Below are 23,330 nucleotides of genomic sequence, written 5' to 3' on the forward strand. Positions count from 1 at the left end.
GATAATTATTATTTTATTATTAGCAATCATGACATCATGATATTGAAGAACCACAATACATTAAAAAGAAAAGAGCAGATACTACATTTAATCAGAGTCAAGTTGCTATAATTAGGTTTCTGCTTCTAATAAGAGAAAATGTGAATGATGTCATGGATGGATTGTTACGTTCCCCTCCTGTCTAGGGGATTGTGAGGGGAAGTAACAAATGAAAAGGCATAAAATTAAAAGAAACGGCAAGAACACACTTCAGTCCTCTGTCCCAGAGTGAAGATGACACCAATTCCGACATATACAAAAGTGGAGATTTATTTACAAAAAAAAAAAAAAAAAAAAAAAAAAAAAGGACAATAAGTTTAACATAAGGAGATAGGGAGCAATGGCTCAGGAGAGAGCCAGGCCTAAAATAACACACACAAGCAGTTCTCTAACTAACTTACCTCAAACACCCAAAAGAAAAGAGAAATAAACAGCATAAATCTTCCCTCAACTCCCTAACTGAACCAAAAACAGGGATGAACGTAGTATCTAAAGAAAAAGGCACTCTCCCCCTACAGCTTCCCTTTTTTTTACTCTCAGCAAAATACCAAGAACAGAATTCAAAAGAACATGATCTTGTACTTATCTTAAATAAGCAGAACAAGCACTACCTCCTGACACAGTTCACAACTGTAGCACTATTAGCCACTGCTAATTCACAACTCAAACTCAGGTTAGCAACTATAATCCTGAAACTACTAAATTCAGTCTGGAGCAGGGGAGAAGAGTGTCTCTCTCTGCAGCACACACTGGACTGCCACAATATACTCCACCCTCTGGAGAGAGCGAGAGCGAGAGAGAGAGAGAGAGAGAGAGAGAGATGCAGACTGCGCACAATCTGTAGCACGCAGTACAACATATAAGACACATACAAATGCAAATAAAATAAAATTAAAAAAAGAATAACTTACGTCCAGGGACGTAACAGGATGGACTGGCTGGAAAGAATTAAGTGATGCAGCTACAACCTTACAAACAAGTCCAAGACGTTTAAAACAGTGCAGTATAGGAGACAATGGCCAATGGTCAATGTACCAATGCACTCCCTTTGGTGTTCTTGGGTTCGGTGATTGGATCCCTAATAATCCTAACAAAAATGACAGGGTTACAAGCACTACTCTCTCTCTATCATGTCACAGGTCAACAGTAATATCAACACTATCAACAGTAATTAAGATTAAAATATCACAACATTTGGTCCTTTTGAGTAACAACTTTTATTTTATTCAATGGGAAGGGATAGACATTAACATGAAAGGGGATGGGTGCACTCTAGAAGTCCAGGTGTTTGTTTCCATCAGAAGTACAAACTGGCGTACGCTGTACTTTGCTGACCCGACTTACTGAGTCAGAGAGATCAGGGGGCAAATACATCCTCTGGAAAGGGAGAGAGAGAGAGGAATGACAGGCAGACAGAAACAGAGTTAATGTGGTGTGAGTAAAAAGTAACAGTGAGGTATCATGGTTTATATTTTTGTGTCTTCTGTAGGCTTATCTGTGCATGAAAAGGAAATTGAAGAAGATTCCTGTCTCTTGTATTCTGACCTCACACACCATACTGTTAACATGTTAACATTTATGTTAACAATTATCCTGGCATTTGCTTACCTTTCAGCAATTGGGTGAATGGTGTAGCACTTTTTCCAATGTGGTCACCCCATTTTTAAGGGGACAAAAGTAATTGAATGCTCAGTTGTTCCATGGCCAGGTATCTGTTATTCTCTCATTATTTCACTTAAGTAAGTAGATAAAAGGTCTAGAGTTGTGGCATTTGCATTTGGAACCATGTTGCTGTTAACTCTCAAATCTCAAATCAACTATATGGCACATTCTTATAAAGAAAGAACACACTGGGGAGTTCAGAAACACCAAAAGGGTGGAATACAACAAGTATTAAATAGTGTGTTAAACAGTACCACAAGGTAGATCACTGTACAACTGGAGGCATACTATTTTGCACACTGGGAAGTATGGGAATTTGGAATGCAGCCACAGGTAGCACCTAGTTGTCATGGTAAACATGATGCATCCTACTAAGTATGATACGCTTGGGATGATCAGCTTTCACTGCTGGCAAGCTGCCTTTATCTGAGCCAGCTAGCCAAGTATTTAGCATCCACAACAAAGCTTTCCTGGTTAGCATTGTGAAGAACCAGTGCCTATCCTTATGTCCAAAAAAAGAGTAATATATGATCCCCCAAGTTAAACACAGGTCATGTGATCCCTGTGATCAACTTAATCATACGATGTCTGTGATGAACACCAATGATAAGACCAACTCTGTGTGTGTGTGTGTGTGTGTGTGTGTGTGTGTGTGTGTGTGTGTGTGTATATATATATACACACCTCGATGGTGAACTGTTTCCTCTTCAGTCTGAATGCGAGGTCCTTTGTATCTGGAACTTCACACCCCAAACAGTTCAACCGAGGAACTTGGATAACATGCAGGAGACCTGCAGCCCTCACACATGCGTGCGCGCACACACAGTCACGAGTTACAACAAATAAGCTAGTTGCAACAAATTATAATTAAATTGTAATTTAATAAAGCTATTAATATAAAATTATAATTAAAACATTGAGCACCAAACTTCCTCCTGTGCTGTCTAACAATGTTATTCTTGTAGAGGGATCATGGACCCATATACTCCTCCATGCACAATATTTTAAGTAGGGAGCAAATGTAGAGACTTCTGTGGCCATTCCAAAAAATGTTTCTGTGAGAAAAAGTTTTTGTGTATTTTACCAGATAATTATTTTTCTGTAACATCCATCAATATCCAGGTCATAACCACAAACATGTTTGGGCCAAAATACCCTGATATGTTCTAGCCACCAATCTTCACACTTTTGTTCCACCAGCTGCAAAAACATTATGGTGCGAATCATCACTTATCCACCACCATATTTTACAATGGGTATCAGTTGCCTTACCTTTGCCTTCCTTATGTTACTTTCCTAAACTGCACAATTCTGTTAACATACTCTATATCATCTACTTGTTGGTGTGTCTCTGATTGAAAAGATTACACTGATATGTGCAACACTGCTACAGTGTGTGTTTGTGTGTGTGTGTGTGTGTGTGTGTGTGTCTCACCATGGTAGTCCTTATAAAGTGGGTTGTTGTTTCTCTCTGCATCTGAGAACGATTGCAAAGCAATAGCTGTATCACACAGTCTGATCATCCTCCCTCTTATTAATTTATTCTACAAAAGGAGACACAGGCAGACATACAGCCAAATGAACAGTTTCACAATAGTGAGAGACAGGCAGAGTGACACAGAGACAGATGGACCATGAGTTATTGTATTGTATTAAATCTTAACAAAAAATTATTACAATAGCTCTGTTACCTAATTATAAAAAATGACACAATCAGTCTGTCCCAGTCCACAAACCTGCTGACTATACTAAACTATCCGGGTAGTTATGGTATTTTGTATTTATGTGGCATTTTTAAAATACACTTTATGGCCAAAAGTTTGTGGACACCCAACCATCACACCCATATGACTATATTGTCACAGAGTAGGAAGCAACAACTGTATAGAATGTCTTTGTATGCTGTAGCATTACAATCTTCCTCCACTGGAACTAAGAGGCCCAAACCTGTTCCAGCATGAACTCAAGTGTCCTGCACAGAGCCCTGACTTCAACCCCACTGAACACCTTTGGGATGAACTGGAACACCGACTGCACCCCAGATCTCCTCATCCAACATCAGTGCCTGACCTCACTAATGCTCTTGTAGCTGAATGAACACAAATCCACACATCCACGCTCCAAAATCTAGTGTTAAGCTTTCCTAGATGAGTGGAGGTTATTACAACAGCAAAGGGGGAACTAAATATGGAATAAGATATGCAAAAACACATATGGATGTGATGGTGAGGTATCCACATACCTTTGGCAATATAGTCTATATAGTGAACTCATGAAATCCCATAATACACCACAAAGGACAGTGTCTGTTTATGCTCAAAAAGTTCTTCATCAGAAGTACTTCTGAGAGCTACAAGATAAATGGAGAATGTTTTAAGTCCATCAATATGAAATAAAATATGTAGGTTTGATGCCACTGAAAAATCTTGGCTGAAAATAGTCAAAAACGCACTTTGGGATTTCAGCTGAAAAAGAAAAAAGAATGAAAACTTTTTACACAAAAGATTAAATAGGCCTACAATGAAGTGTCAGCTGTAACACTTTACAAATAATGCTAATGATGACAAAATTATAAAGTCATCAAATATGCTGATTTTTTAATGACCATTAAAGAAGGAATCACCTAAAAATACTTGATTCATGACAGTTTTCGTGACAGCTGCTGTCAGCAAGCAGTTCCTGAGTGGAAAGCTGACAATATAATTACATGCTCCCCAACTCTCCTTAAACATGAAATTGTAAAAATGCTTGTTTTCCTGTCTTTTTAGGCTATCAGTTGTGATTGACTAAATTTGTTTAACACAATTTTTTAATGTTATTTTTTTAATTATATTTTTAATTATAAAAAAATAATGTTAATAAAAATAATGTAGACTTTGTCTTTAGTATTCATTCAACAGAACAGTGGCAAATTTAAGGAAAGTTTAGACAGAGTAAGGCTGAACAAGAATACCCCTAATAAGCATAGTCAAAGGTAAAACTGTGCACTGCCCCCAAGTGCCAATTTAAACTTAAATTTTATGCCAGCATAAAGTTTAAGTTCATATCTCCTAATTGAAACTCTTTGATGAGGAAAAACTAATTCTGCATTAAATATAAAACTGCAGTTCCTTCTGTACACCATTTAAGAGACAGCTTAAGAGGACACTGACACACAGCCAATCATAGATCTTCATAATGCTGCAAAATGTAAACCTGATGGAGTACTTCAAACAACGGAAGAAATAACCCAAAATAACCAGAGCTGAACACACAATCATTGGTATATGCAAGAACTGCTGTGCATTTTTCTTTTCGTTGCTTGGGGGCTCAGAATGTTTTCAGGGAGCCGTGACCTGAGGCGACTTCATGAAATGACAGTTTACCACTTTTTTGAACTGTTTAAATATTTTGTCTGTGGGTTTGGTATACTTAACATGGGTACTACTTTACTGTTACTACACCATAAAAACATTGTCTTTCTTGCGCAAAATGAATGATATACTGGTAGCTTAAGGCTGTGCACCACCTCTAACAAGCACAGCCAATTATAAGTCCACATATCGAACTTTTACAGCTCTGCCTTTAAATAGCCAGGGGGATCATTATACAACTAAGAATTTCAAGTTTAGAGGAAACACTCACACACACTCTGGTCTCTTACCCTGATGAGGTGAGTGGGTACTGTCACCATAGCAACAGAAAGGGAGGAGCGCAGGAGGGCTCGGAGGGCATAGAGAAAGGTCAACATGGTGTGATTGTGGGCAGGGCTAACACACACATTATCACCCCATAGTGCTGACCCCAGAGAGTGAAGAGCAAGTCGTAGCACATTACAAGTCTTCACCTTACAGGGAGAGATACAAAGTGAGAGAGAGAGAGAGAGAGAGAGAGAGAGAGAGAGAGATGTAAAGAATTAGAGAGAGAGGTAAACAGAATATAATAATGAATGCTAATAGTAATAATCACTAATGTGCTAGCTCATCCCTCTTTTGGACAGGGTCCTTTTATAAAACAAGGGCAGTGTTTACTCAATGAATAAAGCCCCATTTCAGTAACTAGAATGTTCAAATCTCTTCGGTGCTCAGCTGTGTGCTCACTTTCACTTTGTATTTTGTGTCACTCTTAATAAAAAATTGTGATGTATGTAAAAATAAATATAAGTGTAATCAAGGTCTCCTTTGTGGATTAAGTGAATGTGGTGAATAGGCTTGTATACTTTGGCAAACCTCATAGCTATGTCATAAAGAGCTTAATGCTATTCTGAGGGGAGAGGTCAGACAAAGAGTGATCCTAATGACCCCCCATGACAGGTCCAAATAGCCAAGTGTTCTCTGCCTGGATAAAGGTTACTGGGACCCACTGACAGAGCCAAGCCAAGCATCTGGTGACTGGGCCACCCATGAAACCTGAACAGACTCACCCTGAAATGGTGACATGGAGCCACCTTCTGGGCTCACCACTTGCAAGATATAGTGCAATGCCCGTTAAGTCACAGGCCTGCGATGGACAGTTTTAGATGGACTAGACCTTTGGAATGTAATGTCACTTCACTAGTGGGGAAAGAATCTGAGTTAGTATGTGAGATGAAATGGTATGGACTAGATGTAGTTGGCCTTTTATCCACACAAATTAAGGGCTCCAGTATTAAAAGACCAGGGCTGGTCTCTCTCTCTCCAGAGTTGCCATAGGACATGAGCCTCAGGTGGGTGTGGGAATATACACCTGTCCCAGGCTGAGGGTCACACAACTGGAGTTTTTCCCCCAGTGGACATAAAGGTTGCCTCAATTAGAATTTGAGTCTCAGCATTGAAAACTGACAGTTGATTGTCCATATGCACCAAATAGCAGTTAAGAATATACAGCCTTCTTGGGTAATTTGGAGCAAGGGCTTGAGACCTCCTACTGACTCCATAGTGCTCCTGGGTAACTTCAGTGCTCATGTCGGGAATGATGGCAATACTTGGAGAGTTGTGAATAGGTAGGAACGATCTCCCAGATCTGAACCAGAGTGGGAACTGTTGTTAGACAATCCACAGATTGTCAATAAAAAACAAACACTTTTTTTTTAAACACAAGGTTGCTCATAAGTGTACTTGGTACCAGAGCATAACGGGCAAAGGTCAATGATCACTTTTGTGATCATATTATCAGACTTTAGGCCATATGTCTTGGATAGTCAGGTAAACTATTGGAGAGAAGCTGTGCAATTTAAACTCACACATCCAAAATGACTTCTCTCATGTACTAAGGGAGGTCAAAGACATTGAGTCTCAGTGGACCATGTTCAAGCGCTCATCATAGTGGAAGTGGCAAGAGGTTATGCCAGGAGAATGTTGCCATGATAACCACCATTGGGCTTGTTTGATATAATAATTTCCCCTATGCAATATTGCACTGCCATAATATCTAGTGACGTTTACTGCAATTATGTTGTATTTCCAGACCTGCCAACCTTTACACATTTTGCACAGGAGCAAAACGAACAGTCTTTTTCACAAAAAATTGGGAGATTGACATATGAATCTGGAATGATCGGTGCAGGTGACACCACTTGGAAGCCATGCCCCCTTCCATCTAATGTGCGCTCAGTGGGATGCCCTCGCTTTCTGTCACAGTAAATGGAAAATGTTTTAAGTTCATTAATATGAAATAAAATCCATCAATGTATGTTTCACTTAGCTAACATTAGATAACTCTATACAGTCACCTCCAAAGTATTGGAATGGCAAGGCCAATTCTTTAGCTTTTGCTACACACTGAAGACATTTGGGCTTGAGATCAAAAGACAAATATGAGACGATAGATCAGAATTTCAGCTTTCATTTTCTGATATTTACACATCTAGATGTGTTCAACAACTTTGAACATGTCACCTTTGGTGGCAGACCACCCAATGCTTAGGTGAGCAAAAAGTATAGGAACAGATCGTCTTAAAGTTAGTAACACTTAATACTTGGTTCTGCTGCTATCATGAGTTACATCATCGATAAAGATTAGTGAGCCTTGACCGATGAGCTCATATGTTTTGGCTCATAAGCAGAGCCTTTCTTTCTCCACACTTTGGTCCTTCTATCAGTTTGGTAGAGGTTAAGCTTGGTTCCAGAACTTTTGTGGCTCATCTCTGTATTTCTTTGCGAATTCAATCTGGCCTTCTGATTCTTACTGCTGATGAGTGGTTTGCATCTTGTGGTATGGCCTCTATATTTCTGCTCTGGGGTTTTTCTTCATAGCGCTCACTGTGTGTGTCATCAAGGCTGTTGTTTTCCTTGGCCAGCCTGTTCGATGTCTGGTTATTAGTACACCAGTAGTTTCTTTCTTTTTCAGGACACTCCAAATTGTTGTATGCCCAATGCTTGTGCAATAGCTCTTTTCTGATTTTCCTTCTTCTCTCAGCTTCAGAATGGCTTGCTTTTCTCCCATAGACAGCTCTCTGGTCTTCATTTTGGTTTATCATTTTTAACAACAAATGCAGTCTTCACAGGTGAAACCCAGGGCTCAAGAGTAGACATTCAGAGCTATTCATTATAAGCTAATCTAATATGATAAAATGTAAACAAAGTGAGATGAATATAAAAAGCTTTGATACAGAAATTTCATGTGTTCAGAACATCACTTCACCTCTCCTGCTACTGCTTATATTTCAATATACAGACAAATCCATAAATATTTGGACACTGGGAAAGTTATTGTTATTTTAGCTGTTTACCACATTATATTGTAGTTGTTAAAGTCATGAATTAAAGTTAGATAATGAATATGAGCTCATTCTGCAAACTTTCTGCTTTAATTTGATGGTATTTATCCAAATTGGGCAAATGGTATAGGTATTTCAGCAGTTTTTCTATGTGGTCCACCTTTTAAGGGACCAAAAGTAATTGGACAAACTAACAATCATAAATTAAATTGTAATATGTATTAATTAGTTGCAAATCCTTTGCAGTCAATGATTGCCTGAAGTATGGAACCCATAGGCATAACCCCACACTGGGTTTCTTCCCTGGTAATGCTCTGCCAGGCCTTTACTGCAGCTGTCTGCAGTTTCTGTTTGTTCTTGGGGCATTTTGCCTTCAGTTTTTCCTTCAGCAAGGGAAAAGTATGCTCAACTGGATATAGGTCAAGTGATTGACATGAGCTGGCCAACTGTTGTGAATGAGTTTTTCTACACCAGGGAAAGAATGCTTCTGTCATCCACCACAGTTGCTTTCTGTGGTCCTCCAGGCCTTTTTGGTGTTCCCGAATGCACCAGTGATTCCTTCTTTTTAAGAATGTACCAAATAGTTGAGTTGGCCACACCAAATGTTTTTGCAATCTCTGATGATCTTGTTTAGATTTTCTGACTTAATGATGGCTTGCTTCACTGGCAGTGACTGTGCTTTGGACTTCATATCGAGAGTTAACAGCAACATGATTCCAATGCAAATACCACACTTGAAATTAAATCTAGTCCTTTTATCTGCTTACTTAAGTGAAATAATGAGGAAATAACACACACCTGGCCATGGAACGGCTGAGCAGCCAATTACTTGTCCAATTACTTTTGGTCCCTTGAAAGGGGGAACCACATAACAAGTGCTGCAATTCCAACACCATTCACCCAATTTGGATGTAAACACCCTGAAATTCAAGCTGAAAGCACTTTGAGATTCTATTAATTATGTAATTTCAACTCCATATTGTGGTAGACAGCTTTGTCTACCAATGTTTGCCTTTGTCACTGTCCAACTATTTATGGACCTGACTGTATATTGTACACACACTGGTTACATCTGTTGCTATATAAACAGTTAGACCCTCTGTATCCCATCCATCAGTGGAAGGGAACCATTATAGCACCACTGCTGATTAGATATTACGTAGCTAGTGCATCACTCTCAATGAAAGCAGTGATACTGACATGATGACACAATGTGGGTAGCACTGGTATGTATGTATCAAACACAGCTACACTGCTGGGACTTCTGCACAGTGTAAATACTTTTTTGTGAATACAATTTATTAGACAGGCTTACCTTGACTGTGCATCTTACAGGTTTTACAGTTGAAGACTAAAACTCATCTCTTCCCAGGAACAATTTGTATTATTTATCATTGAGCTCTTCTTCAGATTCAGTTTCTGACAACAGCACCACTGTGCTCAACCCAGCAGTGACACTGAGGTGCAACAATACTACTCTACCTGATATACTTGGAACTGTGAATATATGTGGATTTTTATAGTATATATTGGCAACTTAGTGTGTCAGGTATATTTTTGTACTTCTCAGTCAAAGACTCTAAATATATACACACAATTCCACTTCAAATAAAAGTACTGACCTGTGAGTTTGAGCCATCAAAGCCATTTTGTTTGATTAACAACTGGATAGACTGCAGTAACACAGAGTAGGGGCCAAGAACACCACTGAGAGTGAGACAGGGAGAGAGAGACAGGGCAGAGGGAGAGACAGGAAGAATACTGATAAACAGATTGGTTGGGGAAAGAATTACAGTAAAGCTTGATATTTATCGTGTCTGCAGAATCCTTCCTAGTAACGAAGAGATGTGATCTGAAGGCATGTTTAAGCTTGAGCATGAGTTTAGAAATGTGTTTGGCTTTGTAGGCAAGCATCAACACAGTTTCAGGAAGCCAGTGGAGAGAACACAGCAACTGCATGATAGGGCAGAAATGGGAAAACCTGCCAAAAACAAATGGGCCTTCCCCAAACTGTTGCCACAATGTAGGAAGCACAGAATTATCTAGACTGTCTTTGCATGCTGTACCAAACCCAAACCTGTTCCAGCATGACAATGCCCCTGTGTACAAAGTGAGGTTTATAAAGCCCAACTTCACTATTGCTCTTGCGGCTGAATGGGCACAAATACCTGCAGCCACATTCCAAAATCTAGTGGAAAGCCTTCCAAGAAGATTAGAGGCTGTTACAGCAGCAAACTGGGGACTAAATCCAGAATGGGATGTTCAACAAGCACATATACCGATCAGCTTTAACTTTAAAACCACTAACAGGTGAAGTGAATAACATTGATTATCTTGTTACAATGGCACCTGTCAAGGGGTGGGATATATTAGGCATCAAGTGAACAGTCAGTTCTCGAAGTTGATGTGTTGAAAGCAGGAAAAATGGGCAAGCGTAAGGATCTGACGGACTTTCACAAATGCCAAATTGTGATGGCTAGATAACTGGGTCAGAGCATCTCCAAAACGGCAGGTCTTGTGGGGTGTTCCCAGTATGCAGTGGTTAGTACCTACCAAAAGTGGTCCAAGGAAGGACAACCAGTGAACCGGTGACAGGGTCATGGGCTCCCAAGGCTCCTTGATGCACGTGGGGAGCAGAGGCTAGCCTGTCTGGTCCGATCCCACAGAAAAGCTACTGTAGCACAAATTGCTGAAAAGCTTAATGCTGGCTATAATACAAAGGTGTCAGGGCACACAGTGTATCGCAGTGTAATGCTGCGCATGGGGCTATGTAGCGGCAGACCAGTCAGAGTGCCCATGCTGACTCCTGTCCACTGCTGAAAGTGCCTGAATGGACATGTGACCATCAGAACAGGACCATGGAGCAATGGAAGAAAGTGGTCTCGTCTGATGAATTACATTTTCTTCTACATCATATGGACAGCCGGGTGCGTGTGTATTGCTTACCTGGGGAAGAGATAGCACCAGGATGCACTATGGGAAGAAGGCAAGCCAGTGGAGGCAGTGTGATGCTCTGAGCAATGTTCTGCTGGGAAACCTTGGGTCCTAGCATTCATGTGGATGTCACTTTGACACATATCAACTACCTAAACATTGTTGCAAACCAAGTACACCCCTTCATGGCAACAGTATTCCCTAATGGCAGTGGCCCTTTCAGCAGGATAATGCACCCTGCCACATTGCAAAAATTGTTCAGGAATGGTTTGATGGTAGCCATCATCTGGGCACTCTGAAAGAGAGTGGAGCAACCAAGCTATTATCCTTGTCTCGATTCATTGACCAAAGTCTTTAAAAAGACTATGTCTTCAATGGATGGGCCAAATCTGTTGTCTTTCATAGTTGAATGAAATGGTCACATGATGTGAGGTAAGATGGTCAAACATTCTGCAATACACTGGTCTTGAATGAGCTCACATTTAGCTTGTGTGCACCATGAAGGCATACCTCTCCCTCCAGGACCCAACCCAAATCCAACCTCTGGGCAAAGGGGGCAAAGGCATTGCATGGACCAGTTGTTGGGTATTTGGTTGCACTCCATTAATGGTAGTAGAACAATGCTCTCTCCTTTGATGTTTGTCACAATGCAAAAGCCATGTGCTCTTCCTCCTTGCATGTCACTCACTCCAGAACATGCTCTCACTGAAAAGGGGTGAGGCTGGCTTTGAATATCAAATAATTCAAAGAACTTGGACCTGGACAGTAAGCAGTTACGTTTGCCAACAAGAACAGCATACAGCCTTTTCTCTCTGACCTTATGGTAACACACTAGCAGGACATTTCTGCACATGAGCTGTGTGCTTGGGAGTAACCACAAACTTTGTTGCAGCTGGAAACAATGCTGGAGGCATTTGTTGAGGCCTGTTTGCCCTTATCACTGTTCACTGGGCAAGAGCCTTGGTTTTTTGGAGAACTGAGCCAGGGTGCATTGTATTGATGTGCCAATTGCTGTCATACTCTAACACACTTTATCAGCAATTTGCACTCTCTAACCAGATGAGTGGTGGATGAGCAGCATCTGTAACAAATTCTACTCTCTTTTAGGAAGGACTTTCTGTCTTCCATGAATGCTGTTCATCTTTTGAGTGGATGAGGTTTGTTATGAATGAGGCATTTTTAGTTAGACTTTCATTTTGCTTTAAGAGTTTCTGAAGTGGAGTAATTTTCCTTGCTAACATCTGTTTTGTGCATTGATTCTGTATCTGAACACTTACTGAATGTCTTCTCTCTTATAACAAGCATTACTGTTTTTAGGAAGGACAAATGCTAGGTGTGAGCTTCCTGACAGACAAACTCACCAAAGAATGAGAACAAAAGAAAATGCTCATTGTTCTCAGCTTTGAACTTAGAGCAGCAATAAATCGATTTTTCCTGTACTGCATTAGAGAGCTTCTCAAAAATAGGATTTGCACCACACGCAATGTCTAGAAAAGACAACCCAGGCAGGAAACTGTCTTCTTTTGATCACTAGAGTTCCAGCAAGAGATCCCCAAGCTCTCATAGTTTAACATAGTCTTTTGGGGGAATTTTTGCAAAAGCATTCTTTAGAGGGCACTCTTGATTGCTTCAGGTGTAGCATAACACTCGTTCAACTGATCCCAGACCTTTCTCTGCATTGCATGAGAGGACATAAGGGTGAGGTGTTAGTGAGTGTGAATCACTGTGGGGTTGAGCCCCTGCACCTTGTTCAGGATGCACAGGTCTTCTGGGCATAATTAATGAGTGTAAGGTAAGAATCAAAAATACATTCTGCGCATCCTGCAACTTGGCATGCTTTCCTGCTGCTGACGCTAGTGGTTTGAGGACACATGCAGATCCCCAAGTGATGAGACTACCATCAGGATGAGGCAGGGATGAGGCAGCCGAAAGAACAACTACAACATTGCTGATTACAACCAATAATGCATTCTTTCTACCCATGCAAAAACCGCGAAACACATGCACATTTTCATGAAACAGCTCATGCACATTGCTTGAGCTGTTTCATGAAATAAGAAAACCATGTGAGTTATTTCCACCTCATTAAGTCAGTTATGCATTGACATAACAGATCGGTCCAGGGACTGATTAACAGAATTTCCAGACTAAAGTAGTCTTAATCTAGCATGCTGATGCAGATAAATAATATTTGCAGAGAAAACTGACTAGTTAACCAGGTGGCTATAACTTGGTGTTTGTTACTAGGTGTTTTAACCAGGAGTCATTTACCAGGTGTCTATAACTGAAGTATGTACCTGAGATGTGTAGGTGCTGTTTGCTCTTCATGCAGGTAGAAAGTGTGAATCTTGGCATTTTGTAGAAGATCTTGCTCCATATGTTTGGAGAGGTCATAATAATGACCAAACCGGGATGAAGAGGACAACACAGTCTGGACAAAATATGAGGGATGAGACAAAACCATTCATTACTTTTCACTACTTCGACTGTACACATTCATCTCTGTCTCTCCATGTAGAATTGTGTTTACCTGGACCTTAGGAAGGTTCTGGTAGCGCCAGGCAATTTTCATGGCATCTTGCTGATCCAGATTTGATGATGATACGGTTTTAAACTCTGGATCTTCATCCTGAAGTGGAGATGGAAGATCCTGCAGCACAGAAATCAAACACTTTACATTTCCACTTTAATAATGAAAATCTAAAACAATCTATGTGTCAGACTTTATTCTGTGAAGTCTTTATTCTTTATTCTATATGCTGTGAGTGCGCATAATTTTAGACATAATTTTAATTCAATCACAAGCCTTATGACAACCCCAATTCCCCAAAAGTTGGGATTCAATTCAACTCAATTTCGATTCAGTTTTATTTGTATAGCACTTTTAATAATGGACATTGTCACAATGCAGCTTTACAGAAATAAATAGATTCAAATTAAATTGAACCAAAATAAATTGTAAATATGTGAATTTATCCCTAATGAGCAAGCCAGAGGCGACGGTGGCAAAGAAAAACTCCCTAAGACGATATGAGGAAGAAACCTTGAGAGGAACCAGACTCAAAAGGGAACCCATCCTCATCTGGGTGCAACGGATAGTGCAATTATAAATAAATCCCTTCTGTAACTGTGTACTATATGGACAAATAGTGCAAATGTGCAACCAGTAAATCGCATTCCCAAGCCATCACAGTACAACTCCCCATATGAGATCCCCAAGCCATCTCCACGGCCCCCAAGTGACACCATCCCCAGCAATCCCACTGATCTTCAGGATGTCCACGTGGGGCCACCCCCAGCAGCAGTGAGAGATCTCAACCGATGAGAACTCCAACCACAAGTAGGGCAGCAGGATGGATCAGGCAGGTCTAATGGTTAAGGACAATGTACTTTGCGTGCAGAGTGCAAGCAGGGACTCCGCCAAGACTAGCTATGGCAGCATAACTAAAAGGGAGAGCCAGAAGCTGACACAGACATGAGGGAGTCCTGGGACATAAGGCAGCCAGTCACTCCACCATCAACAAACCTGAGTATACGCGTGAGAGTGGGGGGGCGACAGCATCCAAACATCCCAGTTCACCACAACACTCTATGCCTGTGAACACTTCAGATCTGCTCCTTTACCTAAGAAAAAACTATTTAAAAGGCTTGACTAAACAAATATGTTTTCAGCCTAGACTTAAACACTGAGACTGTATCTGAGCCCTGAACACTAACTGGAAGGCTGCTCCATAACTGTGGGGCTTTGTAAGAAAAAGCTCTACCCCCTGCTGCAGCCTTCACTATTCGAGATATCAACAAATAAACTGCACCTTTTGATCAAAGTAGGCATGAAGGACTATAAAAGACCAAAGGTTCGCTCAGGTACTGTGGCACGAGACCATTCTATATAAGTCAATAGTAGTATTTTATAATCAATACAAATTTGATTGGGAGCCAGTGCAGTGTGGATAAGATAGGCGTGATGTGGTCATATCTTCTGGTTCTAGTAAGGACTCTCACTGCTGCATTCTGGACTAACTGGAGCTTGTTTACGCATCTAATGGAACATCCAGACAGCAAGGCATTACAATAATCCAACCCAGAGGTAACAAAAGCATGAACTAACTTTTCTGCATCACGTAGTGACAATATATTTCTTATCTTAGCAATATTTCTGAGATGAAAGAAAGCAATCCTAGTAATACTGTCTCTACATGAGCTTCAAATGAAAGACTGGAGTCAATAATCACACCAAGGTCTTGTACTACTGCACATGATGAAACAGAAAGGCCATTCAGAGTTATTATGCAATCAGAAAGTGAGATGGTAAATTAAATGCAATTAAAAACAGAAAACAGTAATTTGTAAATTTACTTTGACTTGCATTCAAACAAAAACGGTATTAAGACAAGGTATTTCATGTTTTGCCTAATCAACATCATTGTTTTTTGAAGAAATACATTTATTCTAAAACTGATGCCTGTAACACGTTCCAGAAAAAGGTAGGACAGGCAATTTAGAACTAATAACGATGTGAAAAGTTGAAATAACAAGGTGAGACAGATGAGGCACCCGTGTTAAAATATATATAAGGAGCCTCAGAGAAAGGCCTAGTCCTTTAAGAGCAAGGATGGGTCAAGGCTCACCAATTTGTCAACAGATGAGTCAATGAATAAACCAGAACTTTGAAAACAACACACTCCAAACACTAATCGATAGGATTTGGGGCATTTCACCTTCCACAGTGCACACTATAATTATAATTATACAATATAATTAAATGAATGTGCATGATCTCCGAGCCCTCAGACATCACTGTCTTAAAAACTGCAACATGTCTGTAATAGAGATACTTCAGTAAAACTTTGCTGTTGCATCCACAGATGCAAGTTAAGGCTTGGTTATGTAAAGCCGAAGCCATACATCAACAATGTCCAGAAGCGCAACAGACATCACTAGGCTTGGTCTCATCCGAGATGAACAGTAACACAGTGTGTGCGACGAGTCAACGTTCTGTTCAAACAGTTTTTGGACAAAACATTGTGTTTTTCAGGCTAAATAGGAAAAGGACTATCAAAGCTGTTATCAAAGCTGTTATCAGTGTTGGGTGATGACACTGACATGTCTCCAATTAAGAATGTGTGGCACATAGTGAAGCGCAAAATACGGCAATGAAAGCCCTGTACAGTTGCGCAACTGAAGACCTGTTTGATTCCCGCCTCCACCCTGTGTGCACGAAGTTTGCAAGTTCGCCCTGTACTTCGGGGGTTTTCTCCGGGTACTCCGGTTTCCTCCCCCAGTCCAAAGACATGTGTTGTAGATGGTGATTGGCATTTCCAAATCGTCCGTAGCGTGTGCATGGATGTCTGAGCGAGTGTGCACAATTGCGCCCTGTGATGGGCTGGCCCCCTGTCCATGGTGTCCCCCGCCTCGTGCCCCAAGTTCCCTGGTATAGACGCCAGGCTTCCCCGTTACCCTGCGTAGGATAAGTGGTATAGAAAACGGATGGATCGATGCTCACTTGCCAGTCAATCATCTTTCCATTTATTGCACTTTTAAATACTCTGGACATTAATAGTGTGACGTACATTTTTTAAACACTTTTAAATACTTTAGCAAACAATCAAGCATGGATTTCAAGCATGAAATTAGTTTGGTTGCTCTGCTCAGTAACTTGCAAAATAGTCTTAAAAAACTACAAGAAAATTAATCTTGATCATATCGTGGATTGTGATGCAGCATGAAAAAATATTATATTTTTGCCCAATCACCCACCCTTATATCAAGTGATTGACAGGCTTCAGGTGGAAGAATGCCAACAAGGGGACCAGGATGGCCAGTGATAAATATTCCCATCAAGCAGATAGAGTGGTATATTCTGCACAGCTCATCATTTGTTAACTTGTATAATTTTATGGAGTGTCTGAGTGAACCATTTGAGGTGCTGAACAATAGAAATTTCCATATGTAACTAAAACCGTTTTAGTGATGTCGGCTGTGTGCACTTCCTGCAAAACCCTGCAACAAAAATTCTGTCCCATAGTATTTGATTGACAGACATACCCCATTGAAAATGAAAATGCAAATGCAATGAGAAAGTGCAGTAGCAAATACAACCCCTGGCAAAAATTATGGAATCACCACACTTAGAGGATGTTCACCCAGCCTTTTTACTTTATAGCAAACAAACAAAATCACAGGTATGACACAAAAAAGGTTTTGTTCAATAGCTTAACATTCTGGTTTGTGAAATATACATTTTTTTTTATTAATGGCATGTCTTTTTCCAAATCAAGCAGAGGAAAAAATTATGGAATCACTCAATGTTGAGGAAAAAATTATGGAATCAATAGCTTAACATTCTGGTTTGTGAAATATCAGCATTATCAGCATTCAGGGCCCCCCTCAAAACTCGGTAGCCCAAAAGATTGCCTTCCTTGCCTGTCCTGTAGCTACACCACTGTGAACTGTGTATTTCTCAGTGTAGCGAATGGATATTTGTAGACCAGTGATGTTGAAACAAACTTTTTCACTAAATGGAAATGGAGGTCACCACACAGTATATCGCATCATTTACAAAACCAAAATGGCTGCTTTAAATCTGTGGTGTAGCACCATTCATGTTGACCATTTCGCTTGCATAAATGATTGTTGTTTAAGGGCCATCTTTGAATCATTTATTTTTTGTTTGTGGTGAACAACAGTGACTTTATTCAGACAAATTCAGATGCTAATTAGAAAATGCTCTTCAAACTTATATAACCCCTGGCAAAAATTATGGAATCACCACACTTAGAGAATGTTAACCCAGCTTTTTTACTTTATAGCAAACAAACAAATCACAGATATCACACAAAAAAGGTTTTGTTCAATAGCTTAACATTCTGGTTTGTGAAATATACATAAAAAAAATTCAAGGACATTTATTTTTTTTTTTATTAATGGCATGTCTTATGGGGGCAGTCGTGGCCTAATGGTTAGAGACTCGGACTTGCAACCCGAAGGTGAACCTGAAGGTTGTGGGTTTGAGTCTCAGGTCCGGCAGGGATTGTAGGTGGGGGATTGAATGACCAGCGCTCTCTCCCACCCTCAATACCACGACTGAGGTGAGACCCTTGAGCAAGGCACCGAACCCCCTACTGCTCCCCGGGCGCTGCAGCAAAAAAGGCTGCCCACTGCTCCGGGTGTGTGTTCACGGTGTGTGTGTTCACTACTGTGTGTGTGCACTTGGATGGGTTAAATGCAGAGCACAAATTCCTAGTATGGGTCACCATACTTGGCCACAAGTCACTTCACTATCACTATCACTTTTTCCAAATCAAGTAGAGGAAAAAATTATGGAATCACTCAATGTTGAGGAAAAAATTATGGAATCATCAACAAAAAAAAAAAAACACAATTAATACTTTGTTGCTCCTCCTCTGGCTTTTATTCTTTGAGGCATAGACCTCACTAATGAAAAACAATATTCCCCTTCAATCTGGTTCCAACTTTCTCGAATAGCAGTTGACAGATCAGCTTTGCAGGGTGGAGCCTTAACATGGACCAGTTTTTTTACTTTCCACCATAAATTTTCAATTGGATTGAGATCCAGACTCTTTGCTGGCCATATCATTGAGTTGATATGCCTTTCCTGAAAAAAAGCTTTAAAACTGTTTGCTCTGTGGCAAGATGCATCGTCATCCTGAAAAATTATTTCATCATCACCAAACCTATTTTCTATGGATGGAATGAGAAAATGTCCAAAATGTCACTGTACAACTGTGCATTGACTGCTGAGGTAATGACTGCCATCTCCCCTGGTCCTTTACCTGACATGCAACCCAATATCATAAAGAAGTTGGGAAATTTGATTGGTTCAGGCAGTCATCTTTATATGTTTTGTTAGAACGGCACCAGACAAAAGTTCCAGCATCATCTCCTTGGCCAATGCAGATTCATGATTCATCACTGAATTTCACTTTCATCCAATCATCCACACTCCATGACTGCTTCTCCTTAGCCCACTGTAACCTTGTTTTCTTCTGTTTTGGTGTTAGTGCTGGTTTTCTTTTGGCTTTTCTATATGTGAATCCCATTTCATTCAGCCGGTTTCTTACAGTTCTGTCACAAACATTGACTCCTGTTTCCGCCCACTTGTTTTTCATTTGTTTTGTTGTGCATTTTCTATTTTCAAGGCATAGTGCTTTGAGTTTTCTATCCTGATGCTTTGACATCCTCCTTAGTCTGCCTGTATATCTACCTTTCATAACCTTCCCATTAAGTTAATACTTGCAACAAATTTTAGACACAGCTGACTGGGAGCAACCAACTTCTTTGGCCAAACTCCATGTTGAAATTCCTTGTTGAAGGAGTTTTATAATCCTTTCCATTGTTTCATCTGACAACTCTCTCATTGGAGCCATGTTTCCTTTCAATTAGCCAAATCCAACAGCCCATTAAAGTGTGTAAGCACTCCCTTTTAATTGCTGACTTATTAGCATTTTTAGACTTGTCCCAGTATTTGTTTTAGAAATGGAAATTAAAAATTGATTCCATAATTTTTTCCTCTACTTGATTTGGAAAAAGACATGCCATTAATAAAAAAAAAATGTCCTTGAATTTTTTTTATGTATATTTCACAAACCAGAATGTTAAGCTATTGAACAAAACCTTTTTTGTGTGATATCTGTGATTTGTTTGTTTGCTATAAAGTAAAAAAGCTGGGTGAACATTCTCTAAGTGTGGTGATTCCATAATTTTTGCCAGGGGTTATATAAGTTTGAAGAGCATTTTCTAATTAGCATCTGAATTTGTCTGAATAAAGTCACTGTTGTTCACCACAAACAAAAAATAAATGATTCAAAGATGGCCCTTAAACAACAATCATTTATGCAAGCGAAATGGTCAACATGAATGGTGCTACACCACAGATTTAAAGCAGCCATTTTGGTTTTGTAAATGATGCGATATACTGTGTGGTGACCTCCATTTCCATTTAGTGAAAAAGTTTGTTTCAACATCACTGGTCTACAAATATCCATTTGCTACACTGAGAAATACACAGTTCACAGTGGTGTAGCTACAGGACAGGCAAGGAAGGCAATCATTTGGGCCACCGAGTTTTGAGGGGGGCCCTGAATGCTGATAAGAAGTCCATGAAAATGTCAGATCTCAAAGTGAAAAACTCCCCCAAAACCTCATATGGGTAATTAACAACTCCAGGAACCTCTCTAAACGGGCCCCCATCATGCTAGCATGTGGAGGTTGCACAAGTTTATTTTGAATTGTCACGCTTCTGAAAATGACAAGAATAGGAAAAGAGAAAGCAGAACTGTGGTAAGTGGTAGAGATAATCTAATAACACAAAAACTAAGGATGACAACTGTAGGCTAAACCAAAAAGGCTAGCCCATCATCATTTTGGCAAGCAAGCAGCTAACTAGGAGTTGGTGCTTGGTTTGGATGACATAATGCTAATTATTTAGCTAGCATGCTTGGTAGAATTTGTAGATTGTCTCGATGGCTTAGTTAACATATACTGTATATAGAGTATAAGAGCCAACACTTTACCCAGGGTGTTCTGTTGTAGCCTATATGTAACAGTGGTTTATCTAGTTTGAAACCTTGATCTAGCACTACATCTAGCATGCAGAATATAATGCCTACACTTTCAGTCATTGTACTGAAGTGTAATATCCAAATCCAAAGTCAATGACTGTCTGAAGTCTGGAGCCCATAGACATTAGATGTCTTCCCTGGGTTTCTTCCCTGGTCATGCTCTGCCAGGCCTTTACTGAAGCTGTCTTCACTTCCTGCTTGTTCTCAAGGCATTTACCTTCAGGTCAGGGGATTGACTTGACCATTGCAGAACATTCCACTTCTTTGCCTTAAAAACATCTTGGGTTACTTTTGAAGTATGCTTCGGGTCATTGTCCATATGAAGCATCGTTCAATAAGTTCTGAATCATTTGGATGATGAATTGATCCTGCTGCTTTTGTCAGCAGTGACATTATCAGTAAATAAAACTGAACAAGTTCCAAAGGCAGCTATACACGCCCACGCTACAAGATGAGGTGGTATGCTTCAGATCATTAGCAGTTACAGTCAGGTCCATAAATATTGGGACAGTGACAGTTTTGGTAATTTTGCCTCTGTACACCACCACAGTGGATTTGAAATGAAGCAGTCAAGATGTGACTGAAGCGTAGACTTTCAGCTTTAATTCAAGGGGTTTAACAAAAATATTGCATTAACCGTTTAGGAATTACAGCCATTTTTTACAGAGTTCCTCCATTTTCACAGGCTCAAAAGTAATGGGACAAACTAATATAATCATAAATATTAGGATTATTTTTATTACTTGGAGGTAAATCCTTTGCAGTCAATGACTACCTGAAGTCTGGACCCCATGGACATCACCAAATGCTGAGTTTCCTCCCTTGAGATGATTTGCCAGGTCTTTACTGCAGCCATCTTCAGTTGCTGCTTGTTTGTGGGTCATTCTGCCTTCAGATTTGTCTTCAGTAAGTGAAAAGCAGCTCAGTTGGGTTGAGGTCAGGTGACTGACTCGGCCATTTAAGAATATTTAATTTCCAAGCTCTTGGGCTGCTTTCACAGTATGTTTTGGGTTGTTATCCATCTGTACTGTGAAGCGCTGTCCTATCAGTATTTGACTGAATCTGAGCAGAAAGTATAGCTCTGTACACTTCAGAATTCATCCTGCTACTTCCATCAGCAGTCACATTATCAATAAACCCCAGTGACCCAGTTCCATTGGCAGCCAAACATGCCCATGCCATAACACTGCCTCCACATGTTTGACGGATGATGTGGTATGCTTTGGATCATGAGCCCTTCCTTTCCTTCTCCATACTTTTCTCTTCTCATCATTCTGGTACAAGTTAATCTTGCATCAGAACTGGTCAGGCTTTTTTTTTTAGAGGTTTTTTAGCAAAGTCTAATCTGGCCTTTTTGTTCTTGAGTGTTACCAGCGGTTTGCATCTTGAGGTAAACCGTCTGTATTTACATTCATGAAGGTGGCTCTTGATTGTAGACTTTGACAATGATAGGCCTACCTCCTCCAGAGTGTTCCTGACTTGGCTAGATGTTGTGAAGGGGTTGTTCTTCACCAAGGAAAGAATTCTACGATCATCCACTTTAGTGGTTTTCTGTGGTCTCCCAGGCCTTTTGGTGTTGCTGAGCTCGCCAGTGCATTCCTTCTTTTTAAGAATGCACCAAATTGTTGATTTGGCCCTCCTAAAGTTTCTGCTATCTCTCTGATAGGTCTGTTTTGGTTTTTCAGCCTAATGATGGCCTCCTTCACTTGCATCAACACCTCTTTGGACGGCATATTGAGAGTTCCCATGAACAGCTACCAAATGCAAATTCAACACTTGGAATCAGCTCCAGACCTTTTATCTCCTTAATTTATCATGATATAAGGAGGAAACAGGCCACAGCTGGCCATGAAACTGCTTATCAGTCAATTGTCCCATTACTTTTGAGCCTGTGAAAATGGAGGAACTCCATTGGCTGTAAAAAATGGCTGTAATTCCTAAACGGTTAATGCAATATTTTTGTTAAACCCCTTGAATTAAAGCTGAAAGTCTACGCTTCAGTCACATCTTGACTGCTTCATTTCAAATCCACTGTGGTGGTGTACAGAGGCAAAATTACCAAAACTGTGTCACTGTCCCAATATTTACGGACCTGACTGTACTTCACTTCTCTATACTCTTCTCTTCCCATAATTCTGGTACAAGTTGATCTTTGTCTCTTCTGTCCATTGAATGTTGTTCCAGAACTGTAGGGGCTTTTTTAGATGTTTTGGCAAACTCTAATCTGGTCTTACTGTTTTTGAGGCTTACATTTTGTGGTAACCCCTCTGTATTTACTCTGGTGAAGCCTTCGCTTGATTGCTGACTTTGACACATATGCCTACCTCCTGGAGGGTGTTCTTGATCTAACTGACTGTTGTAAAGAGTTTTTTCTTCACTGCCACAGTCGCTAGAATCACCTCTGATAGTGCATATTGTGACTATACAGCACAGTGTGA

At 40.2% G+C, this 23,330-nt stretch overlaps 1 protein-coding gene across 5 annotated transcripts in view; it reads right to left on the reverse strand.

Moving 5' to 3' along the window:
• The window catches only part of elp4 (elongator acetyltransferase complex subunit 4), a 27,152-nt gene continuing 3,822 nt past the window's right edge, over positions 1-23,330 (reverse strand). Inside the window, exons 4-10 of one of the 5 annotated variants that reach the window (XM_026910014.3) lie at positions 13,842-13,961; positions 13,609-13,742; positions 10,000-10,084; positions 5,345-5,527; positions 3,137-3,245; positions 2,386-2,492; positions 1-1,416 (exon numbers count right to left, since the gene is read on the reverse strand). In XM_026910014.3, coding sequence (XP_026765815.1) covers positions 1,312-1,416; positions 2,386-2,492; positions 3,137-3,245; positions 5,345-5,527; positions 10,000-10,084; positions 13,609-13,742; positions 13,842-13,961 — 843 coding nt within the window. In that variant the 3' untranslated portion in view covers positions 1-1,311. The other 4 variants (XM_026910016.3, XM_026910015.3, XM_034308685.2 and 1 more) reach the window with 4 other exon arrangements.

Source organism: Pangasianodon hypophthalmus, chromosome 11 (genome assembly GCF_027358585.1).
Source record: "Pangasianodon hypophthalmus isolate fPanHyp1 chromosome 11, fPanHyp1.pri, whole genome shotgun sequence".
In the NCBI taxonomy this organism is placed as follows: domain Eukaryota; kingdom Metazoa; phylum Chordata; class Actinopteri; order Siluriformes; family Pangasiidae; genus Pangasianodon; species Pangasianodon hypophthalmus.